General features: G+C 37.7%; 1 protein-coding gene across 1 annotated transcript in view; it reads right to left on the reverse strand.

The window, feature by feature from the left end:
- Positions 1-1,505: 1,505 nt before the first annotated feature.
- LOC122061929 (coatomer subunit zeta-2-like) overlaps positions 1,506-15,482 on the reverse strand; it is a 21,720-nt gene continuing 7,743 nt past the window's right edge. Inside the window, exons 3-7 of the mRNA XM_042625507.1 lie at positions 3,761-3,920; positions 2,480-2,627; positions 2,293-2,370; positions 1,925-2,009; positions 1,506-1,825 (exon numbers count right to left, since the gene is read on the reverse strand). Of these exons, the coding sequence (XP_042481441.1) occupies positions 1,766-1,825; positions 1,925-2,009; positions 2,293-2,370; positions 2,480-2,627; positions 3,761-3,920 (531 nt within the window). The 3' untranslated portion in view covers positions 1,506-1,765. The remainder of the gene's footprint in view (positions 1,826-1,924; positions 2,010-2,292; positions 2,371-2,479; positions 2,628-3,760; positions 3,921-15,482) is intronic.

Genomic DNA, 15,482 nt, shown 5'->3' on the forward strand with positions numbered 1-15,482 from the left:
CAATCAAAGAGCGAATGCACGTACCTTTTACTCAAGTAAAGATCATGAGGAGAAGACAAGAAAGATTACTTCGGTCGCATCCGACACCAACAGTGTAGAATGCCATCCTACATCATGGGTTATTTCATCTGGCCACGTGGCAAAAATAGATAATGGTGTGGCATGGCCTACTGCGCACGTAGTGTAGTGGTGTAACTTGGGTCGGGCTGGGCATAAAATATGGAGATTTTGAGGTTTTGAACCCTGTGCGCTTGTGTATTTACGCCCATACACTTTAGTATGAAATGACGGTGTTGTCTGTAGCACAAATGCCTTCACACAACTTCTCATTGGCTGCCCAAATAAACAGGGGTCTCTTACCTTAAAAATATATATAGTACAGGATCCGGCTCCTCTCCTAAGCGCTCATAGCCCAGGACTTACCCATAGTTACTTGGATGAACGCCACGTGTCCAGGAGAGGATCCAACGGTCCTCAATGCCTCACTTTTCGTGCCTCATTCGTCGTGCCTTTTTTCAAAGCGTCGGATCTTTGCCTGAACATATTGCATTTGCCCAGGTAGCTATGGGCCAACCTAGATGATGGGCGCTCAGCAGAAGAGCTAAATCCATGCTTAAGTTTGAGATGCATATGGCCTTTAGTCAGGAAATTGAGTTTCCCTTCACCCATGGTGAAAAATGTATTCCTTCATCGTTGGTATTGATAATGGCAAGGGATTCTTCTTTCTCTACAGGTGAAAGGAAAATTTTTACTTGAATTTGGTCCCATGTTTTTAAAGAAAAGAGGGATGGTTTTCCTTTATTTAAGTCCCTTGATCAACGCGTTCGAATGGAGTTGAGAGGATAATGCGCAAGGGTGGGGGATATAATCTGTTTCATATAATAAGGGGAATATTAATGACCCTAGATAAATGGCTAAATCCTACTCTAGCGTGTAAAAAACACATACTCCTTAAAAGAAAACTAAACACACATACCCATTGAGTTGGGTACAGGACACTCTATGATCCACTCAGATTAACTTTTTAGGGGTAATGTTCTCTTCCGTGTTTGTTGTCTTACCTTAAAAATATATATAATACAGGATCTCATTTTTATAATGAAATGTTATAAGAAATATTTCCTTAGAGAGAGAATCACATGGATAGGCCTACCAAAAATTCACATGAATAGGGGTTTCAAATTCTATCCCAAATCAATCTGTTGTTGCCAATAGCCTTCAGCATAACAGAGGCAGGAACCAGTTTTTAACCAACTTGCCAGAGAGAATGCATGCTCTTTGATGCAATTTCACAGTAATTCTCCGGTTAAATATGGAGTTTAGCGCATCCTGAGCATGTCATTGGCTGCGGGCATTTCTGATAATTTTTAGCAACAAAACCTACCACAAGAATTCAGCATTTAGCATCAACCTTCTAGCCATTGTGTTTGCCTATGCCAATTCCAAATAACATTGCCCAGATCAATTGACCGTTGGCACATCCTAGACCTGTAGATACATGTAGGTGACACCCAAATATAATTTTATAAACAGATAAACAGATATTAGAGATTAAGATCTCTTTAAAAATTGAACTATAAGCAGATGTTCCACAGAATCCCAACTTTTAACTCATCCTCGGTATGCGGGTGCACACACCATGAGAAAGAAAAGAAAACTCAGCCATTTACAGTCCTCTATAATTTCAACATTCAAGAAATTGAGTAATGTAAACATCGTGAAAGCAAAGGAATATAATCATTTTTCTCTCTCTTGATAAGCACCATCATTTGAGCAGAGATCTTGCAAGATGTTCCCGTGCTGTAGCTAGTGCTTGAGTTATAGTCTGTAGAACACAGCAAAGGTGTATTTGCATTGTGTTAAAACCAAAGAGGGGCAATCTAACCTTTCCTTTCCTTGATTATACAAAAGAGAATTGCAGTACCTGCTCAGTCAATGATGACGAACTTTCCAGACCATTGGAGGCAACTTTTCCTGCTATAACGCTGGCTTCAGTTTCAAGAATAATCCTGCAAAAAACCCTCCCTCAAATATGTTAAATGACCAAGCAGTACGATAGTACATATTTAGGCCATAAGGAAGCTCTTCTTCATTAGGTTCCAGAAAACCATTTCTCAAAATATAGCACATAAATTTTCACTTTTTGATCCAAATGGTGATATTTGGAATGTAAGGGGCAATTAAGGCTTATTCTATAGGCTTCTAGACAACAAGAAAAAGAATAATGACCTATTAAGAAAACCTCACATTTTAACGGATTACATTGGCATAATCAATAAATTAAAGCCTTACCCCCTATCAACAATCTCATCGATACAGCAAAAGATGAGATCTAAACTTTCAAGTGCTGCCATTTTTGACACATTATCCCTGCATTAAAGGCATGCACAAGTAGAGGTAAAATCAACAAAGACAAACTAAGAGACCACAAATATTCAAATTGATGAACAAAGAAGAAGGCACAAAGGTCACAACAGACCTCAAAAGAAGGGCAACTGCATCAAAGAATCCCTGAAGGACTGATGCCAAAATGAGCTCATTCTCATTATCACCCCCAGTAACATAGAAGTAAAGATCTTCAGTACACTTGTAGACAATAATGTAGTTATCAATCATGGTGATCTCCGCTGTAATTATGTATCAGCAACATAATCAATTGGCAACAAGAAATAACAAACATAAACCAGAGGCAAAGACACAAGTGGTAACGGGAAGCTAGATAGATTGAATTGATAAAATTGCCACAAATTTAAAAAGCACTGAATCTGAATTATAAAACATTTATTGGTCTGATTTGTGCAGCCTTAAAGTTTCCAAGGATCTCAGATTACACAATGTGATGATGAAAAGTGACTAGTATTGCTAAATGTGGCAGGGGAAATACTAAGAGAAAGCCATTGCTTTTGTTTGGTCAATAACACTGCAACTGTTGACTGCATTTGGATTGCAGGCGAGAGCCCATTATGATGGATGGGGGTACAGAATCCACAGAGTTTTTGTTTTTTGGAGGGAATAAGTCACAAACCTAACTGATTTAAATGTCTGATGCAATATGGAAATCCATATTATGGATCTCAGATGCAAGAAGGCCCAATAATCAAATATGTGATCAGATCTGAGATAAAGGAAGCAACTGCGATTTAATGGAAGAAATCAGATCGATGGGAAGGGAGGGAAGAGAGATGAGATCGATCTTTTTAGCAAGTTGGTAGGACAAAGAGAGAAGAAGAGAACAGAAGAGATGAGAGGAAAAAAGGTTGGGATACCAATCCCGTATGCATTGCTCAGCATCACTAAAATTCATAGTGAGAAAAAAAAAAACTCATATTCTTCATGGGCCTATAAATTAGGCTCATTATATCAATAAACCTAAAAATAAGAACTCCAAGGTCAACCATGGGCCAAAATAAAGTCTTTTGAGGCCCAGTTTACCCAATTAGAATTTAGACATCATAACTGCTTCAATGTCTTCTTTACAAGAGAAATGAAAGTCATGTTCACATTTCATTCCTATGTAGCTTCTATCATTATCTGTAACCAAGTCCATCCCACAACGTTGAAGGGTCATTCATCATTCGTTTCGTTAATTAGTGAATCACCCCCCCCCCCCCAACTTAATCCCATTTCTAAAGATGTTTGGGAGAAGATAGACAGTCAGTGATTAAAAATGTGATAATTGACAGGCAGGAATACCAAAACATTGAGAAAAGATCTTCAAGAATGTTAAGTTCTGTAGAAAAAAAGGAATTGCATAGATCACCGTCTGTTCGGGCATTTGTCTTTGAAGTTTTAGTGAAGACAGATTTCTCAAAAGATAACTTCGCACTATTTGTCGGCCAATCATCTGAATAGTATCTGACAGCCACACGCTTTCCTTCAGAATCCAGCAGAAGTATGTTCTTTATTAGAGGACAAATTTCCTGTGTAACAAAAGAATATTGAAGAAAGTAAGTCCTAGTTAAAAGATTAAAACTTCTAACAACTTCCAACCTTTGGCTATACGAGGGATCTTAGAATACTGTCATCGTATTATCTGAGAATTTGTGGAACTATTTACAGATTAAGCATGTCCCATGGATTGCCAAGAAGATTATAATTTCCTTTCACCGAGAACATCACCAATGATGTCCAACACCTCGAAACAAGCAACTTCAATTCAGTCAAGTACTGAAAACGTAAGAAAGCAACTCTGAGCAATTTTAAGTCAGAAAAGGAGATCAGCATAATTTATAAATGCATAGGGTTTTTTTTTTTTGGGGGGGGGGGGGGAGGGGGTGGGGCAGAGGAGGAGGTATTTTAATTTTTTTTCTTCAGTGAACTAACTTCATCCAAAAAGATGAAAACCTCATACAAAGTTTTTTTCCTTTTCTAGTTCTTCCTTCTAAACTTCCTGCCACTTTGACAATTTGATGGATCTATGCCACATGCTTCCACCATTTCATCATTCATAATGAAACAATTTGATATGGTTTACGAACTAAGGATGGTGATATATGTAAAACTAATATAAGAGATGTTGAATTCGGAGCTTAGAAAAATAATGGTTGAATCAAGAAATTACCATAGTAAACCATTACAAGATCTAGAACCGCAGGTCAAGGCAATAGCCAAAACTTGAGATAAATCCAGCAATCTGATCAAGATGGACCAGATAATGACCAAGTTCTGATCGAGTGGTCCAGTGAGAGTAGGTTATGCTTCCAAGGTTGGAAGTTAATCCAATGGTCAGATCTGGAGAATCAAAGGGTTACCGAAATAGCAAGCTGATGGGGCATTGTGGTTGGTTCGCTGTTGGACAATAAGGTATATATATATATATACACAATGCCTGGATATTCAGATATCAGATAACCCTAGAGCTAGTTTTGTCAGAATCAATCCCTTACACAGTTTGATGGGTATTGTGGAATGAAATAAATAGAAGGGTTCTTGAAGATATGAGAAGTGTCTCGTGGTTATGCTTGGATGTTTGCCACCTATTGGTGGATAGAGGAAGTGAAGCAAATAAAGTTCAGAGTCATGAAATAAGAATCCACAAAGCAAAATGAGGAACATAACTACTCAAGAAACTAGCATGAAAATAGAAAGTACGAAGGCAAGCAATGCTGTAACAGCATTCAGAACTACGAAGTAAACTGTGAACAAGAGTTGAAATCGATGGACTGAACTGCAAGGTATATCAGCAGTAAAACCAGATTTGAAACTGAGAAGAAAACTGATAATGGTTAGATATTAGAATCGCAAACTCAAGAGAGAAAAGAATTGAAGCTTGCATGCACAGGGAGGAGAGTAGGAGATATCTAACCATGAAACTCAGAGAAGAAAAAAAAGATGGAAGAAGAGAGGATATAAAGTAGGCCTCTCACCTAGAACTTTTCAAGCATCTCACTAGTTCACTTGGCTTCCCACCAAGGTTGCTATTGCATCACACAAGAGCACTCTGTATCTCACAGAAAATAAACAAGCATAGACTGTGTAGCATGTCCATCATGGAGGGCTAGGCCCTTTGATGCAATCCTGGGTTTGAAACCTCTGTTTGGGATTGCTATTAGCCCACGCAAAGAAATATCCCAACTATAAGGAGATTATGGCAATCCGGTAATTAATCAGAATTTTCAAGGGGCCACTTGGTAGAATAAAAGAATGAAGGACATGAAAGGGGGTTTGAATTTATTTAACAGGGAAAAACTTGGAAGGGATAATAAAAAAAGGACAAGAAGGATAAAAGGAGGGAAGGGTAATAGGAAGAGTATCAGTGGAACTGTAGAAGGGAAAGGCTTTTGCGCTACATCAGCCCTCAACCCCTCACCCAAGGCTTCAAATCAGCAAGGGACTTACAGTTAAGATTACAATCTTCAACTCTCTCAAGCATACTTCAAGATTCACAAACTCTTACCAAATTTGGCGAAATATTTCATTTTCGACACTTCTCGAAACGAAATCTAATGTGATCCATAAAGGTTACCATATTTCAGTTGAAATTTCGTAGAGATGTTACTTTGCTTTAATGATAAATACCATATTTTGAATGAAATAGGTCAAACTTTTGATCCATTTTGTTGATTTTGACTGGGAAGCTTAGAAAAATTCTGATATTTGTGATTTTTTGGCCAAATCACTCAAGCGTGGAACAAGTCGTTGGACAGTAGAGGAAATCGCTGCATTGTTGGAAGATTTGTACAAGATTACTATGTTAGAGTACCTCCAGTATGTTAACAATTCCATTTATGGGGCTATTGTGGAGGACTTCGAATGTTTCTCCCTCTATACTATGACATGGCTAGCATTTGTGATACAATTGGAGCATAACTTGCTTCCACAACAGCAACAACATTCTAGTGGGCTTGATCCCCCCCAGAACTCGATGTGGCAATAGGTGATGCAATTAGGCGTGAAAAATTTTGGAATTAACTTAGTAATTTGAATTGTTTCCTTTATTATTAGTGTAGGGTGCGGTCAAGTTAGTAGGAAGATTCAGATTTTATTTCAGTTGCTAATTTAATTAGTTTCCATTGTTAGGTTTTGATTTTCCTTTTTATAGCCATGTAACACAATAGAGAAGACAAATTTGGAGAATTGAATGAACTTTCTTGGGTATCAAAGGCATGGCTTCCGTGCATGCTCCCCTCCCTGCCTCTCTCTGAAACTCTCTCTCTATTTATTTCATCTACTCCTTCTTCTTCTTCTTTATTTTCCCGTTGTACTTCCTCTTTTCTGAAACTACCCTTTTTCTGGAGTTATTTGCAGCCCCAGTCAAGCACTCAGATCTCCTTGGTGCTTGATCAGTTTGGGCTGACACTTCGGTCGAAGGTTTCCCATCCCTGGGCGATCTTAATCCTAGTTCTCGTCTCCAAAGGATCCTCCTATCAAGAGATTTGAAACCTGGTTCAGATAATGTAGACTAGGGTAGGGGTCTAACCAAGTCTCAGCTTCAGGATCTTTTAATCTAAGAACAACCATAACCAACCCAACAATATAACAAAAAATCAAAATAATATAAGATAGTCTAGCAAGCTATCGACTTCAATATGGCAGTACTAATCAGGTCAAACCAGCAGCAACCTTTTAGAACTAAACCAGGGACTGAAAGTACTTCAATTGGATTCACAAACAACTGTAATCCATGAACCAAACTCTAACACAAAAGCAAGATTCAAACCAGTCCAATCGATCTCAGTTTCAGAAATTCTGTAACTGAATAAACAGCAGGGAATATATGACTGGAATCATCAACTAATGAAATAAAATCAATAAGGAATAGTATCAGCAACCAATTAGCAACACCCAACAGAAATTGATTTGCAAATCTGGGCAGAAATTAGGATTTGCCAGAATAGGGAGAAATCCCATAACTGCAGATTCCCTAGTCTGATGAACCTCAAATTAAGGTTGCGTTCCCCTCTATATGATCTTAACACTCGATAAAAAACAGAGAGCCATCGGATGGCTGGATCTTCAGAACAGTATAGGGGCAGCAGGAGAGAAACTTGAGATTTCCAGAACCAGAAATCAAAAACAGTTCAGATCCCTTAACTGGTTTGAAGAACCTTGCAATTAACTTTGAAAAGAAAGAAAGAATAGTTGAAGAGACCTCTTGGACTTCACGCCGCAAAGAGTCAATTGGATCAAACACCAATTCCTTCAGCCTTGATCAAACACAAGACAACTCTTCATGAAGAAGACAATATCAACAACCACTATTTTTTTTTTATCAAAATCATTCTAGGCTTTTAGGAGCCTCCTCTTCTTTATTTATAATGTTAATGGGAGAGGGAATTACAAAATAGAAGGTTCCTCAAAAAGGAAACCAAATATTCTCCTAATACAATAGTTACTAAAAACTGAAATTAGAAACTAGTTGAAAAAGGAAACTAACTACTAATGACTTGACTCAATTAATAACTTGACTCCTAAGGAAACAAATATAACTCAAATCAAACCCAACTAACAAGGAAACTAATGGAAAAAGGAAACTAACTAGTAATCCCGTACTCAATCTTAGAGCCCTCCTTTTAAACCCATAAAAGTGGTCTATTACACTCAAAACACATGGGATCAAAGGCCCAACATGTATGGAATCCAACCTTAGGCTTATTCCTAATAAAACAAGCCTATTTAGGAAACTAATCTACATCATCATACTGGTTTTGTGCCTTGCATTGGACTAAGTTGCAGGTTAAGTTAGTTGCACTTGTCGGAGTTCATCCCTGCCACTGTCTTGTGCATCTGATACGATGGAAAATTTCAATCTTACTCTTGAAATCACAGGACCAATAGAAGCCTCTCCAAGTGGTTAGTTGGACTCAAACCAGAACTGCCTTTCGCCTCTATTTTGAGTAAGATTGAAGACAACCTCAAAAAAGTAGGTTTACATTCTTATTTTATTAAGTCCCAGAATTAGCCCCTCTTTTGCTTTTATTCCCCACTTTCTTTTATTCCATTTTCATTCCAAGTCTACCCTTTGCCCACTCACGTTAGAGTCCACATTACCTTCTTTCTCTTATGATCTAAAGTTTTGGTAATTTACATCTGCCATCCCTTATTAGAAGCTTCCACCTATTTACAGAACTGCCATTCTCTTTTGGTATTTGGTCACAAAATTGTGCTATTTTTTTATTAAGTGGGCCGTAAGAGATCTGATGCGGATCCGGGTTCCAAGAATAGGAATCAGATCGCTTAGGGCACACAATAAAGGAGTAAATTCAAAATATAAAGAGTAATGGCAGTTCTGTAATTAACTGAAACTAAAGAGAGGTGGCAGTTTAGTAATTACAAGAAACCTAGAAAGGATTGGTAGACTTGTAAATAAAAGGGATCTTAAAAGGAGGAAAGGAGGTTAAAGTAACTGATGGGATATGAAGGGGATTAGAATTATAGACCAGGGGTAGTCTTGGAAGCAATTATTGGGCATGGGTAAGTAGTAAATAAAGGTGGAATGGAAGGGGTATTAATATGGAGGTAAAACAAAAGAGGGACTTTTACACAAAAGAACAAATACTAAAGGACACAAATCAAGGGGTTTCAGGGGTATAATGGGAAAAACCAAATTAAAGGGTTTTAAACCACAACTCACGAGTCTTTCTTCTTCTTCCTTGGACAACCAGCAGGGGCGGAAGAATCCAGTAGCTTGCTGGGGCTAAATCTCCTTTAAATCCCCTCTATTAGGCCTGAGATTCTAGGTGATGATGCTTCACTAAAGGGCCTCTTGATTTCAGATGGAAAATACCTCAGAACAGCAATACAAACAGATCTGGCGGTAGGTTTAGGTAACCTAAGTTGCAGGTTTTTGTTTCTCACAGCAGGAGTCACCTTCAGGCCTGATATTCAAGGGTTAGAGTCGCCTTGGGAAGGGCTTCCTTCAACCAAAAGCTCAGTCCAGCAACCTTAAAGGAGAAAGAGGTCGATCCTTTAAACTGGGGCTGTGACTACCGCCCAAAACAAGGAAACGATAACAGCAATAAAGAATAGGAGTAGTAGGAAGGAGAAAAAAAAGATAAGAAGGAAAAAGAGAATAGTTTAGAGAGGGACCTTCAGAGAAAGAAAACAAGAGATAAGCAGCCCACTACAGCCATAATTTCATCCAAAATCTAATTTCAATTTCATTCAATTCTAAAAACTGAGTTCTTCTCCATTACAGGGCTATTTAAAGAAAAATAATGACATAATTTTGAAGCTAATTAAAAATGGAAACTAAACTTAGATAGCAACTAAAATAAAAATCAAATCTAAATAAAAGACTGTTAATCTAATCTCTAACCAATAAAGGAAGTAAATAAAAATCAAGTCAAAAGATAGCAACTAATTCCATCGCCGAGCTGCATCAAGATCCGATTCCAGTTTTGGAACCCGGATCCCCATCACTAGGACACTAGGATGACCTGTAGGGGTGACTTGCTCGTATTCTTGACTCCCATTTCTTTGACTCTATGTAATGAATCATGTATAACATGTGAGAATTCTGAAGTGGTTTATAATTTTATGTCCATTCATTCCCAATGCATATTTTCTAGTACTAAATTTTGTGTGGGATAGGCGATATTAGAGAATGTATATAGTAGTGTATGACAAACTATGGTTCAAAGTCAAACTTCCATTTTGGGTGTGTTTGTGTGTTATTTATTTATTTTTTTTAAATGAAAAGGCTCTACTATGTTTAGAGGGCCTAAAATAGGGTTTTCCAAGAAGTTTCAGGACCTAATTTGGCCATTTAGGACTCAAAACCCTCCGTCAAAACTTGCAGCCAAGACTTTCCATGTTTTGACCGAAAGTTTGCAGTTTCACGAAATATTCGGTTTCGAGCCCGGTAGAACCGAAACCGAAACCTAAAAAAAAGCTCTCATGGACATCAGACATCAAGCCAAGAAACCAACCAAGAAATCAGTAACTATTTCCTGCAACCAAGGTTTAGCGGCAAAACAGAGACCAGATTTGAGATCTGATGTAGAGTTCTCATCTCAGTTGGTGTTCCAACCTCAAACTCTACAATATAGGTCACCCCTAGAGTGATGAATGACTACCAAAGTGTTAGGGAGAAAAGATGAAAGATGTGGAAGATAAGATCCAAAGCGTGGATGGTTTCAGTACTACAAGAACAGGGTACATGTGGCACAAAATCCAATACTCAAGTAAGACAACAGAAATTAAAAGAAGATGAGAATTGTAATGCCCCGCATTTTCATTTTAATATCTTACTATTGATTTTGAATAATTGTTATTGTTTTAAGGTCATTTTTGAATTGTTAATAATAATTCATTACTTCCTGGAGTATTTTAGTACTCTGTAAGAGTAACAATACTTTTTTATTATATATGTATATAGTTTGGAATATTTAATTATAATAAATGTGATGGTATGAGATATTTCAAAAAATAAAGGGTAGAAAGGGATATTTACGTTGATGGTTGGATTGTAAATGGATTAAGTTAAAGAGGGTAATTGTGAACTTTTCACAAGTACGATAAAAAAAATAAAAATGTGTTATCCCACTCCCCACACCCTCACACCCCACTTCTCACTCCCTATTTATATATATATATATATATATAAATGTAAGTACCCACTCAATGTTGTTGACAGATATTACCATTTATGATACAAAAGAGGGGGGGGGGCATGGATTTCTCTCTTCTTATAGGGTAAGGAACAACAAACAAAAGAGGGAGTTCGATAGATATTTAGAAGAAAAAGAGGGAAAAAGAACGTAAAGAGGAGGAAAGAAGAAAAGTGAGTGAGGAAGGAAGGTGAGATGGAACCCAATGTTCTCACACCACACTCATTTAATTGCAAAGAAACACATAGAAAGAGAGAAAAAGTGAAAGAGATGTGAGGGAAAGAGGAGAGAGAGTGTGTGTGTGTGAAGAGCCATCATTAGAACAAACAAAATGAACAAGTGGGGTAGCTTGACTTTGCAGAGAGCGAGAGAGAGCCATGTAGGAGTGGTGGAGTTCTCAATTGGGGGTTTTGGCTCATTGAGGAAAAGAGGAGCAAAGAGAGAAAAGGGAGGGAGAAGGGAAAATGAGAAGGGGGTTTGAGAAGTGAAAATCTCAAGGGGGTTTGGAGCTATGGTGCATCAAGGAAGACCATGGAAGAGCAAGGAACATAAAGAGGTTGAGTTTCAAAAGGTGAGTCAGTCTTTGCATTTTAGAGGTTAATCTAGACTATTCTAAATAGATTGTAATTAAGATGTATTTTGTGAGTTAATAGACATAGAGAGGTTAAGTTTCTGATTTTAAGAATTGAAAAGGATTGAAAGAGGATTTAAATGCTTTGTTAAGAATGTTGATGCAGATTAATAACGAAAATATGCTTATTTTATTAGGAATAAGCTTATGGTTGGGTTGTATATGTGTTGGGCCTTCAGTTCATGTGATTTGGAGTGTATTGGGCCACTTTTATGGGTCTAAAAGGGGGGCTCTAAGATTGAGTACGGGATTACTAATTAGTTTCCCTTTTCATTAGTTTCCTTTTTTAGTTGGATTTGATTTGAGTTATATTTGTTTCCTTGGGAGTCAAGTTATTAATTGAGTCAAGTCATTAGTAGTAAGTTTCCTTTTTCAACTAGTTTCTAATTTTAGTTTTTAGTAACTATTTTATTAGGAGAATATTTGGTCTCCTTTTTGAGGAAACCTTTTATTTTGTAGTTCCCTCCCCCATCACTATTATAAATAAAGAGAAGGCTCATTAGTAGCCCACAATTTTATGAATGAAAAAAAGCTATGCTGCTGTTTGCTCTTATGAGTGCACTTTGTGTGTGATCAAAGTGGTTGTCTTGTGTTTGATCAAACCCAAGAGGTTCCAAGTGTTCTTCTTCTCTTTCAAGCTATTTCTCTTGTCTTTTCTAAAGTATACAAGGTGCTAAGGTGCTGGTCTACTGTGACAGGTATTTAAATCAAAATTTTTATCAGTTTTGTCCAGCGATAGAGAGAGTTCTGTGAAGGATTCTCAGATTCTGTCCAGGCCTATTCCCTTGTCCGTTTGGTCTGAAATTTTGACCAGAGATTCCCCTCACCTGGGACAGAACTCAATCCACACAGGAGACTATTCTGATCAATGGTCTGCATGATATTCGAAATCACCATATTCTGTCTTGTAGTGTCCAGAATTGACATCAATGGGTTTATTTCAATTTCTGTTGGTTCTTAAACCTGTGTTTTAGATTATTCTGTTGATCTGAACCTAATTGAAGTCTTATCAGTTCTTGGCTTAGTCCTAGAGGTTTACTGCTGATTTGACCTGATAAGTACTGCCATATTGAAATCGATAGCCTGCTAGACTGTCATACATTATTCTAATTTTCTGTTATGTTGTTGGGCTTGTTAGGGATCTGCCCACTCCTATAGTTGGTTTTGATGATAACAAACATATAAAGGTATTTCACAATTTGCCTTCAAGTATTGTTTTGTAGAGACTTCATATCAAAGATCGAATTTGATGAATGAAATGAAGAAATGAAGATTGAAGTCATCAAATGAGGAGTATCAACAAGTTGGTATCAATACTTGAAGAAGGTATTAGAAGAGTTCAAGCTTCAAGAAGTCAAGACATGAAGCTCGAAGACTTGGAATTGCAAACAAAAAGAAAAGAAGATATAGTGCCAAAGAGTGGAAGGCTCAAGTGAAGAAGAAGACCACTAGGATAGATTGGTCATTTTTAATGTAATTTGTAACTTCCACATATATATATATATATATATATGCACTCACCACATGCATGTGCATTGCATCATACTAGAATGACCATAAAGCATATCTTGACCAAGTATGGAAAGTCTCTAAGTGGTGATGAACATATTAGGAAAAATATGTTCTAGTGAAATTCAGTGAAAACCACATTAACCTGACTCAAGGGCATTTTGGATAATATGAGAGTCGGTATCAAGAGATGAAACCTTCATAGAAGTTGTAGGAAATAGAGTCACGATTCCAACGCAACTGATTTCAGGTCAATCCAAAGTCGGACCGAAAAGTTATGATCAAAACACTAACGGCTGATCAGTATGACAACATTCTGTCAAAACAGAGTCTGTCATGTTGGCGATCGACCGGATAGAAGCCCTGGTCGACCGGAACTATCCGAGACCATATCCGGTCGATCTGCGAAAGGTCTCGGTCTACCGGTGACTGCCTGGAAGTGCCCCAACGGCTCTTAGTGATCAATCGGCTACCGATGGCGGTCGACCGGCTACCGATGGCGGTCGACCGGCTACCTATGGCGGTCGACCGATGGACCCAGAATATGACCGTTTAAGTGAGATTTACTGCCTAAAATGTTCTCCTAAGCTCACCTATAAATACCTCTAATGCTACTCATTAATTAACAATTAATCTCAACTTTGGATAAGCATTATTTGAGCATTAGAAGTGAGAATTGGTCTACACCATTTCTTGAGTTCAAGTTCTTCATTTTACATTCAAGAGGAACTCAAGACCATCTACAAGTCTTCATCTACATCTTGGCATTTACATTACAAGCATTAAGAAGACTTCAAAAGGTGCATTGATTCTATCATCATTGCATATTTCATTTGCACCACACCGGGGGTAATCCACTTTTATTCCACTTCTCCATTTTCTATTTTACATTAAGTTTAGACTGTACTTAGGCTTGTGTAAGGACCCTCTCATCCTTAAGAGATTATAAGGATCCTCTTATCCTTAAAAGAGTGTAAGGTGCCTCTTTACCTTAAAGGAGATTGTAACGTGCCTCTTTACCTACAAAGGAGATTGTAAAGACGCTTCTCTGCCTGTAAAGGTGATTTGTAAGGATACTCTTATCCGTGAAAAAGATTGTAAAGGTTTTCTTCCCTACCTACCGTACTAAAAGGGAGAACTAGTGGAATACCTTGCAAGAGGATTCTTGTAGTGAGTGGACTAGACTCGGATTGAGTCGAACCACTATAAATCTTGTATTGTGTGATTGTGCCTATTTTACTTATTCCGCATCGTTTTTAGTTTGCAATCACACTTGGGACCTATACATCAAAAAAAGTTAAAATTTCCACTAGTATAACCTATTCACCCCCTCTCTAGGTTATTTTAGGGCTGGTTATGGTTATTCTTAGATTAAAAGTTCCTGCAGATTGAGACTTGGTTAGACCCCTACCCTAGTCTACATTAAGTGGTATCCGAGCATGACAGAGAACAACCTTGGAAGACTATTAGAGCTGAACATGGCCAATGGTGAAATAAGTCCTGAGGTCTTTGATTATATTTTTAAGGTGTTGACGGAATTGAATCAAGGAATGGTGCAAATGCATAAACGATTAGCTGTAGTGGAACTACGTGTTGGTATCCCAGAATCATTAATAGCACCTATAATACCTCTATGGGAAGTGAAAATACCTCTATTTGAACCAAACGAACCTGAAGTCAAGGTTACAAATGAAGAGATAGTTATTAAAGCTTCAAAGATAGAAGGTCAAGAGACAAAAGATTCCATGGAAGAGTTCTACATTGAAGAGAGCATAGTAGACAAGATTGAAGTCGTGGACGATGATATAGTGGTTGAAAGCACTCCACAACAAGTCTTTGAGGTTCATGATGAGAAGGAAGAGTTTGTTCCAATCCTTAATGAGAAGGTTACCAACATTGATGACCCTATGCATACGATATTCACATTAGGTATTGATTCAGAGATTGAGCATATAGAGTTTGTTATGCCATCATGGTTCTTTTGAAGAGAAAGCTCCAAGCCTTGAAGACTACCTTCCAAAACTCTACAAGCAATCTGAATTTTGTTTGGGAACGATTACGACTGCTATTCACATGTTGTTCCCACCTCATCACTGCAAAATTCGAGGATGAATTTTTTCAAGATGTGATGCAGATTAATAACCAAAATATGCTTGTTTTATTGGGAATAAGCCTAGGGTTGGGGTGTATATGTGTTGCGCCTTCAGTCTATGTGGTTTGGAGTGTATTGAACCACTTTTATGTGTCTAAAAGGGGGGCTCTAAGATTGAATACGAGATTACTAGTTAGTT

Source organism: Macadamia integrifolia, chromosome 14 (assembly GCF_013358625.1).
Source record: "Macadamia integrifolia cultivar HAES 741 chromosome 14, SCU_Mint_v3, whole genome shotgun sequence".
In the NCBI taxonomy this organism is placed as follows: domain Eukaryota; kingdom Viridiplantae; phylum Streptophyta; class Magnoliopsida; order Proteales; family Proteaceae; genus Macadamia; species Macadamia integrifolia.